Here is a 12,110-nt window from a genome sequence, read left to right as displayed (position 1 = left end):
GGTGAGTGAGTGGTGAGTGAGTGGTGAGTGAGTGGTGAGTGAGTGAGGAGTGGGTGAGTGAGTGGTGAGTGAGTGGGTGAGTGAGGAGTGGGTGGTGAGCGGGTGGTGAGTGTACTGTGTGGTTGAGTGAGTGTGGTGAGTGAGTGGTGAGTGAGTGTGGTGAGTGAGGAGTGGGTGCGTGAGTGAGTGGTGAGTGAGGAGTGGGTGAGTGAGTGAGTGGTGAGTGAGTGTGGTGAGTGAGGAGTGGGTGAGTGAGTGGTGAGTGAGTGGGTGAGTGAGGAGTGGGTGAGTGAGTGAGTGGTGAGTGAGGAGTGGGTGAGTGAGTGGTGAGTGAGTGGTGAGTGAGTGGTGAGTGAGTGAGTGGGTGGTGAGCGGGTGGTGAGTGTACTGTGTGGTTGAGTGAGTGTGGTGAGTGAGGGGTGAGTGAGTGAGGAGTGGGTGAGTGAGTGGTGAGTGAGTGGGTGAGTGAGTGTGGTGAGTGAGGAGTGGGTGAGTGAGTGGTGAGCGGGTGGTGAGTGAGGAGTGGGTGAGTGAGTGAGTGGTGAGTGAGGAGTGGGTGAGTGAGTGAGGAGTGGGTGAGTGAGTGTAGTGGTGAGTGAGGAGTGGGTGAGTGAGTGAGTGGTGAGTGAGGAGTGGGTGAGTGAGTGGTGAGTGGGTGGTGAGCGGGTGGTGAGTGTACTGTGTGGTTGAGTGAGTGTGGTGAGTGAGTGGTGAGTGAGTGAGGAGTGGGTGAGTGAGTGGGTGAGTGAGTGGGTGAGTGTGGTGAGTGAGGAGTGGGTGAGTGGGTGGTGAGCGGGTGGTGAGTGAGGAGTGGGTGAGTGAGTGAGTGGTGAGTGAGGAGTGGGTGAGTGAGTGGTGAGTGAGTGAGGAGTGGGTGAGTGAGTGAGTGGTGAGTGAGGAGTGGGTGAGTGAGTGAGTGGTGAGTGAGGAGTGGGTGAGTGAGTGAGTGGTGAGTGAGGAGTGGGTGAGTGAGTGGTGAGTGAGGAGTGGGTGAGTGAGTGAGTGGTGAGTGAGGAGTGGGTGAGTGAGTGTGGTGAGTGAGGAGTGGGTGAGTGGGTGGTGAGCGGGTGGTGAGTGTACTGTGTGGTTGAGTGAGTGTGGTGAGTGAGTGGTGAGTGAGTGTGGTGAGTGAGGAGTGGGTGAGTGAGTGAGTGGTGAGTGAGGAGTGGGTGAGTGAGTGGTGAGTGAGTAGTGAGTGAGTGAGTGGTGAGTGAGTGAGTGAGTGGTGAGCGGGTGGTGAGCGGGTGGTGAGTGTACTGTGTGGTTGAGTGAGTGTGGTGAGTGAGTGGTGAGTGAGTGAGGAGTGGGTGAGTGAGTGGTGAGTGAGTGGGTGAGTGAGTGTGGTGAGTGAGGAGTGGGTGAGTGGGTGGTGAGCGGGTGGTGAGTGAGGAGTGGGTGAGTGAGTGAGTGGTGAGTGAGGAGTGGGTGAGTGAGTGTGGTGAGTGAGTGAGGAGTGAGTGAGTGTAGTGGTGAGTGGGTGAGTGAGTGAGTGAGTGGTGAGTGGTGAATGTAGTGGTGAGTCTGTGTGTGTGTGTGTGTGAGTGGTGAGTGGGTGAGTGAGTGTGGTGAGTGAGGAGTGGGTGAGTGAGTGAGTGGTGAGTGAGGAGTGGGTGAGTGAGTGGTGAGTGGGTGACAGAGTGAGTGGTGAATGTCGTGGTGAGTGGGTGAGTGAGTGAGTCATGAGTGGGTGAGTGAGTGGTGAATGTAGTGGTGAGTGGTGAGTGGGTGAGTGAGTGAGTGGTGAGTGGTGACTGTAGTGGTGAGTGGTGAGTGAGTGGTGAATGTAGTGGTGAGTCTGTGTGTGTGTGTGAGTGGTGAGTGGGTGAGTGAGTGTTGAGTGGGTGGGTGAGTGAGTGGTGAATGTGGTGGTGAGTCTGTGTGTGTGTGAGTGAGTGGGTGAGTGAGTGGTGAATGTGGTGGTGAGTCTGTGAGTGTGTGAGTGGGTGAGTGAGTGAGTGGTGAGTGTAGTGGTGAGTGTGTGGTGAGTGGTGAGTGAGTGGTGAGTGTAGTGGTGAGTGAGTGAGTGGGTGAGTGGGTGAGTGGGTGAGTGAGTGAGTGTGTGAGTGTTGAGTGGGTGAGTGAGCGAGTGGTGAATGTGGTGGCGAGTCTGTGTGTGTGTGTGTGTGTGAGTGGGTGGGTGAGTGAGTGGTGAGTGTAGTGGTGAGTGTGTGGTGAGTGGTGAGTGAGTGGTGAGTGTAGTGGTGAGTGAGTGAGTGGTGAGTGGTGAGTGGGTGAGTGGGTGAGTGAGTGAGTGTGTGAGTGTTGAGTGGGTGAGTGAGCGAGTGGTGAATGTGGTGGCGAGTCTGTGTGTGTGTGTGTGTGTTGAGTGGATGAGTGAGTGAGTGTGTGAGTGGGTGGGTGAATGAGCTGGTGGTGAATGTGGTGGTGAGTCTGTGTGTGTGTGATGATTGAGTCTGTGTTTGTGTGTGTGTGTGTGAGTGAGTGAGTGGTGAGTCTGTGTGAGTGGGTGAGTGAGTAAGTGGTGAGTCTGTGTGTGTGTGATGAGTGAGTCTGTGTGTGTGTGTGTGAGTGAGTGAGTGGTGAGTCTGTGAGTGGGTGAGTGAGTCTGTGTGTGTGTGTGTGAGTGAGTGAGTGGTGAGTCTGTGTGAGTGGGTGAGTGAGTAAGTGGTGAGTCTGTGTGTGTGTGATGAGTGAGTCTGTGTGTGTGTGTGTGAGTGAGTGAGTGGTGAGTCTGTGAGTGGGTGAGTGAGTCTGTGTGTGTGTGTGTGAGTGTGTGAGTGGTGAGTCTGTGTGAGTGGGTGAGTGAGTAAGTGGTGAGTCTGTGTGTGTGTGATGAGTGAGTCTGTGTTTGTGAGTGGGTGGGTGAGTGAGTGGTGAGTCTGTGTGTGTGTGATGAGTGAGTCTGTGTGTGTGTGTGTGTGAGTGGGTGGGTGAGTGAGTGGTGAGTGGGTGGGTGAGTGAGTAAGTGGTGAGTCTGTGTGTGTGTGATGAGTGAGTCTGTGTTTGTGAGTGTGTGAGTGAGTGAGTGGTGAGTCTGTGTGTGTGTGATGAGTGAGTCTGTGTGTGTGTGTGTGTGAGTGGGTGGGTGAGTGAGTGGTGAGTGGGTGGGTGAGTGAGTGGTGAGTGAGTGGTGAGTGGGTGGTGAGTGGGTGGGTAAGTGAGTGGTGAGTGGGTGGGTGAGTGAGTGGTGAGTCTGTGTGTGTGTGATGAGTGAGTCTGTGTGTGTGTGTGTGTGAGTGGGTGGATGAGTGAGTGGTGAGTGGGTGGGTGAGTGAGTGGTGAGTCTGTGTGTGTGTGATGACTGAGTCTGTGTGTGTGTGTGTGTGAGTGGGTGGGTGAGTGAGTGGTGAGTGGGTGGGTGAGTGAGTGGTGAGTGTGTGTGTGTGTGGTGAGTGAGTGGTGAGTGGGTGTGTGAGTGAGTGGTGAGTGTGTGTGTGTGTGTGTGAGTGAGTGAGTGAGTGTGTGAGTGAGTGAGTGGTGAGTGAGTGGTGAGTGGGTGTGTGAGTGAGTGGTGAGTGTGTGTGTGTGTGGTGAGTGAGTGGTGAGTGTGTGTGTGTGTGGTGAGTGAGTGGTGAGTGTGTGTGTGTGCGCTGCAGGTGTTCTGGGTTTGGGTGGAGAACAACGCTGATGAGTTCACCAACCTCTACCAGAGACCCCAGCCGGAGCTCGCAGGTACATCCACCACTACCACCGCCACAACCACAACCACCACAACCACCACAACTACCACAACTTCCGCTAAAACTACCACAACCACTACCACAACCACCACCACTACCAACACCACCACAACTTCCACAACCACTACCAACACCAACACCACCACAACTACCACCACCACAACCACATCCACCACCACCACAACCACCACCACTACCACAACCACCACCACCACCACAACCACCACCACAACCACAGCCACCACTACCACCACAACCACCACAACCACAACCACCGCTACAACCACCACAACCACCACAACTAGCACAACTACCACAACCACCGCTACAACTACCACTACCACAACCACCACATCTCTCCGTGTCTCTCTCTCTGTGTCTCTCTCTCTCTCTCTGTCTGTCTCTGTGTTTCTACGTGTCTCTCTGTGTCTCTCTCTGTCTCTCTCTCTGTCTACGTGTCTCTCCGTGTCTCTCTCTCTCACCATCTGTCTCTGTCTCTGTGTCTCACCATCTGTCTCTCTGTCTCTGCCCCCGTGTCTCTGCAGAGAGTGCGCAGAGACTCTTCGACCTGGTCTCCGTGTCTGTCTCTCTCTCACCATGTCTCTCTGTCTCTCTGTGTGTCTCTCTCTCTCTCACCATCTGTCTCTCTCTCACCATCTCTCTCTCTCTGTCTCTCTCTGTGTCTCTCTCTCACCATCTGTCTCTCTGTCTCTGCCCCCGTGTCTCTGCAGAGAGTGCGCAGAGACTCTTCGACCTGGTCGACGCCTTTGCCGAGAGCCCCAAGCGCAAGGCGGCCGTGTGGCCCCTGCAGATCGTCCTCCTCATCCTGTCTCTGTGTCTCTCTCTCTGTCTCTCTCTGTCTCTCTCTCACCATCTGTCTCTGTCTCTGCCCCCGTGTCTCTGCAGAGAGTGCGCAGAGACTCTTCGACCTGGTCGACGCCTTTGCCGAGAGCCCCAAGCGCAAGGCGGCCGTGTGGCCCCTGCAGATCGTCCTCCTCATCCTGTGCCCGGACATCCTGCAGGAGGTCAACGGGGACTTCGTGCAGGAGAACAACACCAACAAGGTCCCTCCGCCGCCTGTCCCTCTCACCGCCTGTGTCTCTGTGTGTCTCTGTGTGTGTCTGTGTCTCTGTGTCTCTGTGTCTCTGTGTCTCTGTGTCTCTGTGTCTCTGTGTCTCTGTGGAGGTCAACGGGGACTTCGTGCAGGAGAACAACACCAACAAGGTCCCGCCGCCGCCTGTCCCTCTCACCGCCTGTGTCTCTGTCTGTGTCTCTGTGTCTCTGTGTCTCTGTCTGTGTGTCTCTGTCTGTGTCTCTGTGTCTCTGTGTCTCTCTGTGTCTCTGTGTCTCTGTGTGTCTGTGTGTCTCTGTGTCTCTGTGTCTCTGTGGAGGTCAACGGGGACTTCGTGCAGGAGAACAACACCAACAAGGTCCCTCCGCCGCCTGTCCCTCTCACCGCCTGTGTGTCTGTGTCTCTGTGTCTCTGTGTCTCTGTGTGTCTGTGTCTGTGTCTCTGTGTGTGTCTCTGTCTCTGTGTCTCTGTGTCTGTGTCTCTGTGTCTCTGTGTCTGTGTCTCTGTCTGTGTCTCTGTGTCTCTGTGTCTGTGTCTGTGTCTGTGTCTCTGTGTCTGTGTCTCTGTGTCTCTGTGTCTCTGTGTCTCTGTGTCTCTGTGTCTCTGTGTCTCTGTGTCTGTGTGTCTGTGTGTCTCTGTCTGTGTGTCTCTGTGTCTTTGTGTCTGTGTCTCTGTGTCTCTGTGTCTGTGTGTCTCTGTCTCTGTGTCTCTGTGTCTCTGTGGAGGTCAACGGGGACTTCGTGCAGGAGAACAACACCAACAAGGTCCCTCCGCCGCCTGTCCCTCTCACCGCCTGTGTCTCTGTCTATGTGTCTGTGTCTCTGTGTCTCTGTGGAGGTCAACGGGGACTTCGTGCAGGAGAACAACACCAACAAGGTCCCTCCGCCGCCTGTCCCTCTCACCGCCTGTGTCTCTGTGTGTGTCTCTGTGTGTCTGTGTGTCTCTGTGTCTCTGTGTCTCTGTGGAGGTCAACGGGGACTTTGTGCAGGAGAACAACACCAACAAGGTCCCGCCGCCGCCTGTCCCTCTCACCGCCTGTGTCTCTGTGTCTCTGTGTCTCTGTGTCTCTGTGTCTCTGTGTCTCTGTGTCTCTGTCTGTGTCTCTGTGTCTCTGTGTCTCTGTCTGTGTCTCTGTGTCTCTGTGGAGGTCAACGGGGACTTTGTGCAGGAGAACAACACCAACAAGGTCCCGCCGCCGCCTGTCCCTCTCACCGCCTGTGTCTCTGTGTCTCTGTGTCTCTGTGTCTCTGTGTCTCTGTGTCTCTGTCTGTGTCTCTGTGTCTCTGTGTCTCTGTGGAGGTCAACGGGGACTTTGTGCAGGAGAACAACACCAACAAGGTCCCGCCGCCGCCTGTCCCTCTCACCGCCTGTGTCTCTGTGTCTCTGTGTCTCTATCTCTGTGTCTCTGTGTCTCTGTGGAGGTCAACGGGGACTTCGTGCAGGAGAACAACACCAACAAGGTCCCGCCGCCGCCTGTCCCTCTCACCGTCTGTGTCTCTGTGTCTCTGTGTCTCTGTGTCTCTGTGTCTCTGTGTCTCTGTGTCTCTGTGTCTCTGTGTCTCTGTGTCTCTGTGTCTCTGTGGAGGTCAACGGGGACTTCGTGCAGGAGAACAACACCAACAAGGTCCCGCCGCCGCCTGTCCCTCTCACCGCCTGTGTCTCTGTCTGTGTCTCTGTGTCTCTGTGTCTCTGTCTGTGTGTCTCTGTCTGTGTCTCTGTGTCTCTGTGTCTCTCTGTGTCTCTGTGTCTCTGTGTGTCTGTGTGTCTCTGTGTCTCTGTGTCTCTGTGGAGGTCAACGGGGACTTCGTGCAGGAGAACAACACCAACAAGGTCCCTCCGCCGCCTGTCCCTCTCACCGCCTGTGTCTCTGTCTGTGTGTCTGTGTCTCTGTGTCTCTGTGTCTCTGTGGAGGTCAACGGGGACTTCGTGCAGGAGAACAACACCAACAAGGTCCCTCCGCCGCCTGTCCCTCTCACCGCCTGTGTGTCTGTGTCTCTGTGTCTCTGTGTCTCTGTGTGTCTGTGTCTGTGTCTCTGTGTGTGTCTCTGTCTCTGTGTCTCTGTGTCTGTGTCTCTGTGTCTCTGTGTCTGTGTCTCTGTCTGTGTCTCTGTGTCTCTGTGTCTGTGTCTGTGTCTCTGTGTCTGTGTCTCTGTCTGTGTCTCTGTGTCTCTGTGTCTCTGTGTCTCTGTGTCTCTGTGTCTGTGTGTCTGTGTGTCTCTGTCTGTGTGTCTCTGTGTCTTTGTGTCTGTGTCTCTGTGTCTCTGTGTCTGTGTGTCTCTGTCTCTGTGTCTCTGTGTCTCTGTGGAGGTCAACGGGGACTTCGTGCAGGAGAACAACACCAACAAGGTCCCTCCGCCGCCTGTCCCTCTCACCGCCTGTGTCTCTGTGTGTGTCTCTGTGTGTCTCTGTGTCTCTGTGTCTCTGTGGAGGTCAACGGGGACTTTGTGCAGGAGAACAACACCAACAAGGTCCCGCCGCCGCCTGTCCCTCTCACCGCCTGTGTCTCTGTGTCTCTGTGTCTCTGTGTCTCTGTGTCTCTGTCTGTGTCTCTGTGTCTCTGTCTGTGTCTCTGTGTCTCTGTCTGTGTCTCTGTGTCTCTGTGTCTCTGTGGAGGTCAACGGGGACTTTGTGCAGGAGAACAACACCAACAAGGTCCCGCCGCCGCCTGTCCCTCTCACCGCCTGTGTCTCTGTGTCTCTGTGTCTCTGTCTCTGTGTCTCTGTGTCTCTGTGGAGGTCAACGGGGACTTCGTGCAGGAGAACAACACCAACAAGGTCCCGCCGCCGCCTGTCCCTCTCACCGTCTGTGTCTCTGTGTCTCTGTGTCTCTGTGTCTCTGTGTCTCTGTGTCTCTGTGTCTCTGTGTCTCTGTGTCTCTGTGGAGGTCAACGGGGACTTCGTGCAGGAGAACAACACCAACAAGGTCCCGCCGCCGCCTGTCCCTCTCACCGCCTGTGTCTCTGTCTGTGTCTCTGTGTCTCTGTGTCTCTGTCTGTGTGTCTCTGTCTGTGTCTCTGTGTCTCTGTGTCTCTCTGTGTCTCTGTGTCTCTGTGTGTCTGTGTGTCTCTGTGTCTCTGTGTCTCTGTGGAGGTCAACGGGGACTTCGTGCAGGAGAACAACACCAACAAGGTCCCTCCGCCGCCTGTCCCTCTCACCGCCTGTGTGTCTGTGTCTCTGTGTCTCTGTGTCTCTGTGTGTCTGTGTCTGTGTCTCTGTGTGTGTCTCTGTCTCTGTGTCTCTGTGTCTGTGTCTCTGTGTCTCTGTGTCTGTGTCTCTGTCTGTGTCTCTGTGTCTCTGTGTCTGTGTCTGTGTCTCTGTGTCTGTGTCTCTGTCTGTGTCTCTGTGTCTCTGTGTCTCTGTGTCTCTGTGTCTCTGTGTCTCTGTGTCTGTGTGTCTGTGTGTCTCTGTCTGTGTGTCTCTGTGTCTCTGTCTGTGTCTCTGTGTCTCTGTGTCTCTGTCTGTGTCTCTGTGTCTCTGTGTCTCTGTGGAGGTCAACGGGGACTTTGTGCAGGAGAACAACACCAACAAGGTCCCGCCGCCGCCTGTCCCTCTCACCGCCTGTGTCTCTGTGTGTCTGTGTCTCTGTGTCTCTGTGTCTGTGTGTCTCTGTGTCTCTGTGGAGGTCAACGGGGACTTCGTGCAGGAGAACAACACCAACAAGGTCCCGCCGCCTGTCCCTCTCACCGCCTGTGTCTCTGTGTGTGTCTCTGTGTCTCTGTGTCTCTGTGTCTCTGTGTGTCTGTTTCTCTGTCTGTGTCTCTGTGTCTCTGTGGAGGTCAACGGGGACTTTGTGCAGGAGAACAACACCAACAAGGTCCCGCCGCCGCCTGTCCCTCTCACCGTCTGTGTCTCTGTGTCTCTGTGTCTCTGTGTCTCTGTGTGTCTGTGTCTCTGTCTGTGTCTCTGTGTCTCTGTGGAGGTCAACGGGGACTTCGTGCAGGAGAACAACACCAACAAGGTCCCTCCGCCGCCTGTCCCTCTCACCGCCTGTGTCTCTGTCTGTGTCTCTGTGTGTCTCTGTCTGTGTGTCTCTGTCTGTGTGTCTCTGTGTCTCTGTGGAGGTCAACGGGGACTTCGTGCAGGAGAACAACACCAACAAGGTCCCTCCGCCGCCTGTCCCTCTCACCGCCTGTGTCTCTGTGTGTGTGTCTGTGTGTGTGTGTCTCTGTCTGTGTGTCTCTGTGTCTCTGTGTCTCTGTGTCTCTGTGGAGGTCAACGGGGACTTTGTGCAGGAGAACAACACCAACAAGGTCCCGCCGCCTGTCCCTCTCACCGCCTGTGTCTCTGTGTGTGTCTCTGTGTCTCTGTGTGTCTGTGTCTCTGTCTGTGTCTCTGTGTCTCTGTGGAGGTCAACGGGGACTTTGTGCAGGAGAACAACACCAACAAGGTCCCTCCGCCGCCTGTCCCTCTCACCGCCTGTGTCTCTGTCTGTGTGTCTGTGTCTCTGTGTCTCTGTGTCTCTGTGTGTCTCTGTCTGTGTCTCTGTCTGTGTCTCTGTGTCTCTGTGTCTGTGTGTCTCTGTGTCTCTGTGGAGGTCAACGGGGACTTTGTGCAGGAGAACAACACCAACAAGGTCCCTCCGCCTGTCCCTCTCACCGCCTGTGTCTCTGTGTGTGTCTCTGTGTCTCTGTGTCTCTGTGTCTCTGTGTCTCTGTCTGTGTCTCTGTGTCTCTGTGGAGGTCAACGGGGACTTTGTGCAGGAGAACAACACCAACAAGGTCCCTCCGCCTGTCCCTCTCACCGCCTGTGTCTCTGTGTGTGTCTCTGTGTCTCTGTCTGTGTCTCTGTCTGTGTCTCTGTGTCTCTGTGGAGGTCAACGGGGACTTTGTGCAGGAGAACAACACCAACAAGGTCCCTCCGCCTGTCCCTCTCACCGCCTGTGTCTCTGTGTGTGTCTCTGTGTGTCTGTGTCTCTGTGTCTCTGTGTCTCTGTCTGTGTCTCTGTGTCTCTGTGGAGGTCAACGGGGACTTTGTGCAGGAGAACAACACCAACAAGGTCCCTCCGCCTGTCCCTCTCACCGCCTGTGTCTCTGTGTGTGTCTCTGTGTCTCTGTCTGTGTCTCTGTCTGTGTCTCTGTGTCTCTGTGGAGGTCAACGGGGACTTTGTGCAGGAGAACAACACCAACAAGGTCCCTCCGCCTGTCCCTCTCACCGCCTGTGTCTCTGTGTGTGTCTCTGTGTCTCTGTGTCTCTGTGTCTCTGTGTCTCTGTGTCTCTGTGGAGGTCAACGGGGACTTTGTGCAGGAGAACAACACCAACAAGGTCCCGCCGCCTGTCCCTCTCACCGCCTGTGTCTCTGTCTATGTGTCTGTGTCTCTGTGTCTCTGTCTGTGTGTCTCTGTGTCTCTGTGTCTCTGTCTGTGTCTCTGTGTCTGTGTCTGTGTCTCTGTGTCTCTGCGTTTCTGTGTCTCTGTCTGTGTCTCTGTGTCTCTGTGTGTGTCTCCTCCTCACCACCACTGCCGCTCACCAGCCTCTCGCTCTCTCCCTCACCCTCACCACCTCCTCACCACCCTCTCTCTCGCTCACCACCCTCTCTCTCTCACCCTCACCCTCACCTCCTCCTCACCACCCTCTCTCTCTCACCCTCACCCTCACCTCCTCCTCACCACCCTCTCTCTCTCACCCTCACCCTCACCACCTCCTCACCACCCTCTCTCTCGCTCACCACCCTCTCTCTCTCACCCTCACCCTCACCTCCTCCTCACCACCCTCTCTCTCTCACCCTCACCACCTCCTCACCACCCTCTCTCTCGCTCACCACCCTCTCTCTCTCACCCTCACCCTCACCTCCTCCTCACCACCCTCTCTCTCTCACCCTCACCCTCACCTCCTCCTCACCACCCTCTCTCTCTCACCCTCACCCTCACCACCTCCTCACCACCCTCTCTCTCGCTCACCACCCTCTCTCTCTCACCCTCACCCTCACCTCCTCCTCACCACCCTCTCTCTCTCACCCTCACCACCTCCTCACCACCCTCTCTCTCGCTCACCACCCTCTCTCTCTCACCCTCACCCTCACCTCCTCCTCACCACCCTCTCTCTCTCACCCTCACCCTCACCTCCTCCTCACCACCCTCTCTCTCTCACCCTCACCCTCACCACCTCCTCACCACCCTCTCTCTCGCTCACCACCCTCTCTCTCTCACCCTCACCCTCACCTCCTCCTCACCACCCTCTCTCTCTCACCCTCACCACCTCCTCACCACCCTCTCTCTCGCTCACCACCCTCTCTCTCTCACCCTCACCCTCACCTCCTCCTCACCACCCTCTCTCTCTCACCCTCACCCTCACCTCCTCCTCACCACCCTCTCTCTCTCACCCTCACCCTCACCTCCTCCTCACCACCCTCTCTCTCTCACCCTCACCCTCACCACCTCCTCACCACCCTCTCTCTCGCTCACCACCCTCTCTCTCTCACCCTCACCCTCACCTCCTCCTCACCACCCTCTCTCTCTCACCCTCACCTCCTCCTCACCACCCTCTCTCTCTCACCCTCACCCTCACCTCCTCCTCACCACCCTCTCTCTCTCTCCCTCACCTCCTCCTCACCACCCTCTCTCTCTCACCCTCACCCTCACCTCCTCCTCACCACCCTCTCTCTCTCACCCTCACCCTCACCACCTCCTCACCACCCTCTCTCTCTCACCCTCACCTCCTCCTCACCACCCTCTCTCTCTCTCCCTCACCCTCACCACCTCCTCACCACCCTCTCTCTCTCTCCCTCACCCTCACCTCCTCCTCACCACCCTCTCTCTCGCTCACCACCCTCTCTCTCTCTCCCTCACCCTCACCTCCTCCTCACCACTCTCTCTCTCTCTCCCTCACCCTCACCACCTCCTCACCACTCTCTCTCACCCTCACCCTCACCACCTCTTCACCACTCTCTCTCTCTCTCCCTCACCCTCACCTCCTCCTCACCACCCTCTCTCTCCCTCACCCTCACCACCTCCTCACCACCCTCTCTCTCCCTCACCCTCACCACCTCCTCACCACCCTCTCTCTCTCACCCTCACCCTCACCACCTCCTCACCACTCTCTCTCACCCTCACCCTCACCTCCTCCTCACCACCCTCTCTCTCCCTCACCCTCACCACCTCCTCACCACTCTCTCTCTCTCTCCCTCACCCTCACCACCTCCTCACCACTCTCTCTCACCCTCATCTCCTCACCACTCTCTCTCTCTCGCTCACCAGAAACTCTTCCTAGAGAACGTGAGACGCTCACCCTCACCACCCTCTCTCTCCCTCACCTCACCACCGCTGCTCACCACCTCCTCACCACCTCCTCACCACCACCCTCTCTCTCTCTCTCTCTCGCTCACCAGAAACTCTTCCTAGAGAACGTGAGACGCTCACCCTCACCTCACCACCTCTCTCTCTCGCTCACCACCCTCTCTCT

General features: G+C 56.3%; 1 protein-coding gene across 1 annotated transcript in view; it reads left to right on the top strand.

Moving 5' to 3' along the window:
- The window catches only part of LOC144954874 (neurofibromin-like), a gene marked incomplete at its 3' end in the record, with an annotated part of 48,979 nt that overhangs the window by 31,333 nt on the left and 5,536 nt on the right, over positions 1-12,110 (top strand). The window contains exons 8-9 of the mRNA XM_078885268.1: positions 3,558-3,633; positions 4,548-4,705. Of these exons, the coding sequence (XP_078741394.1) occupies positions 3,558-3,633; positions 4,548-4,705 (234 nt within the window). The remainder of the gene's footprint in view (positions 1-3,557; positions 3,634-4,547; positions 4,706-12,110) is intronic.

This window comes from Lampetra fluviatilis, unplaced genomic scaffold (assembly GCF_964198595.1).
Source record: "Lampetra fluviatilis unplaced genomic scaffold, kcLamFluv1.1 SCAFFOLD_406, whole genome shotgun sequence".
NCBI lineage: Eukaryota > Metazoa > Chordata > Hyperoartia > Petromyzontiformes > Petromyzontidae > Lampetra > Lampetra fluviatilis.
Note: the sequence above shows the minus strand (reverse complement) of the source record. Positions and strands in the feature narration are given on the sequence as shown.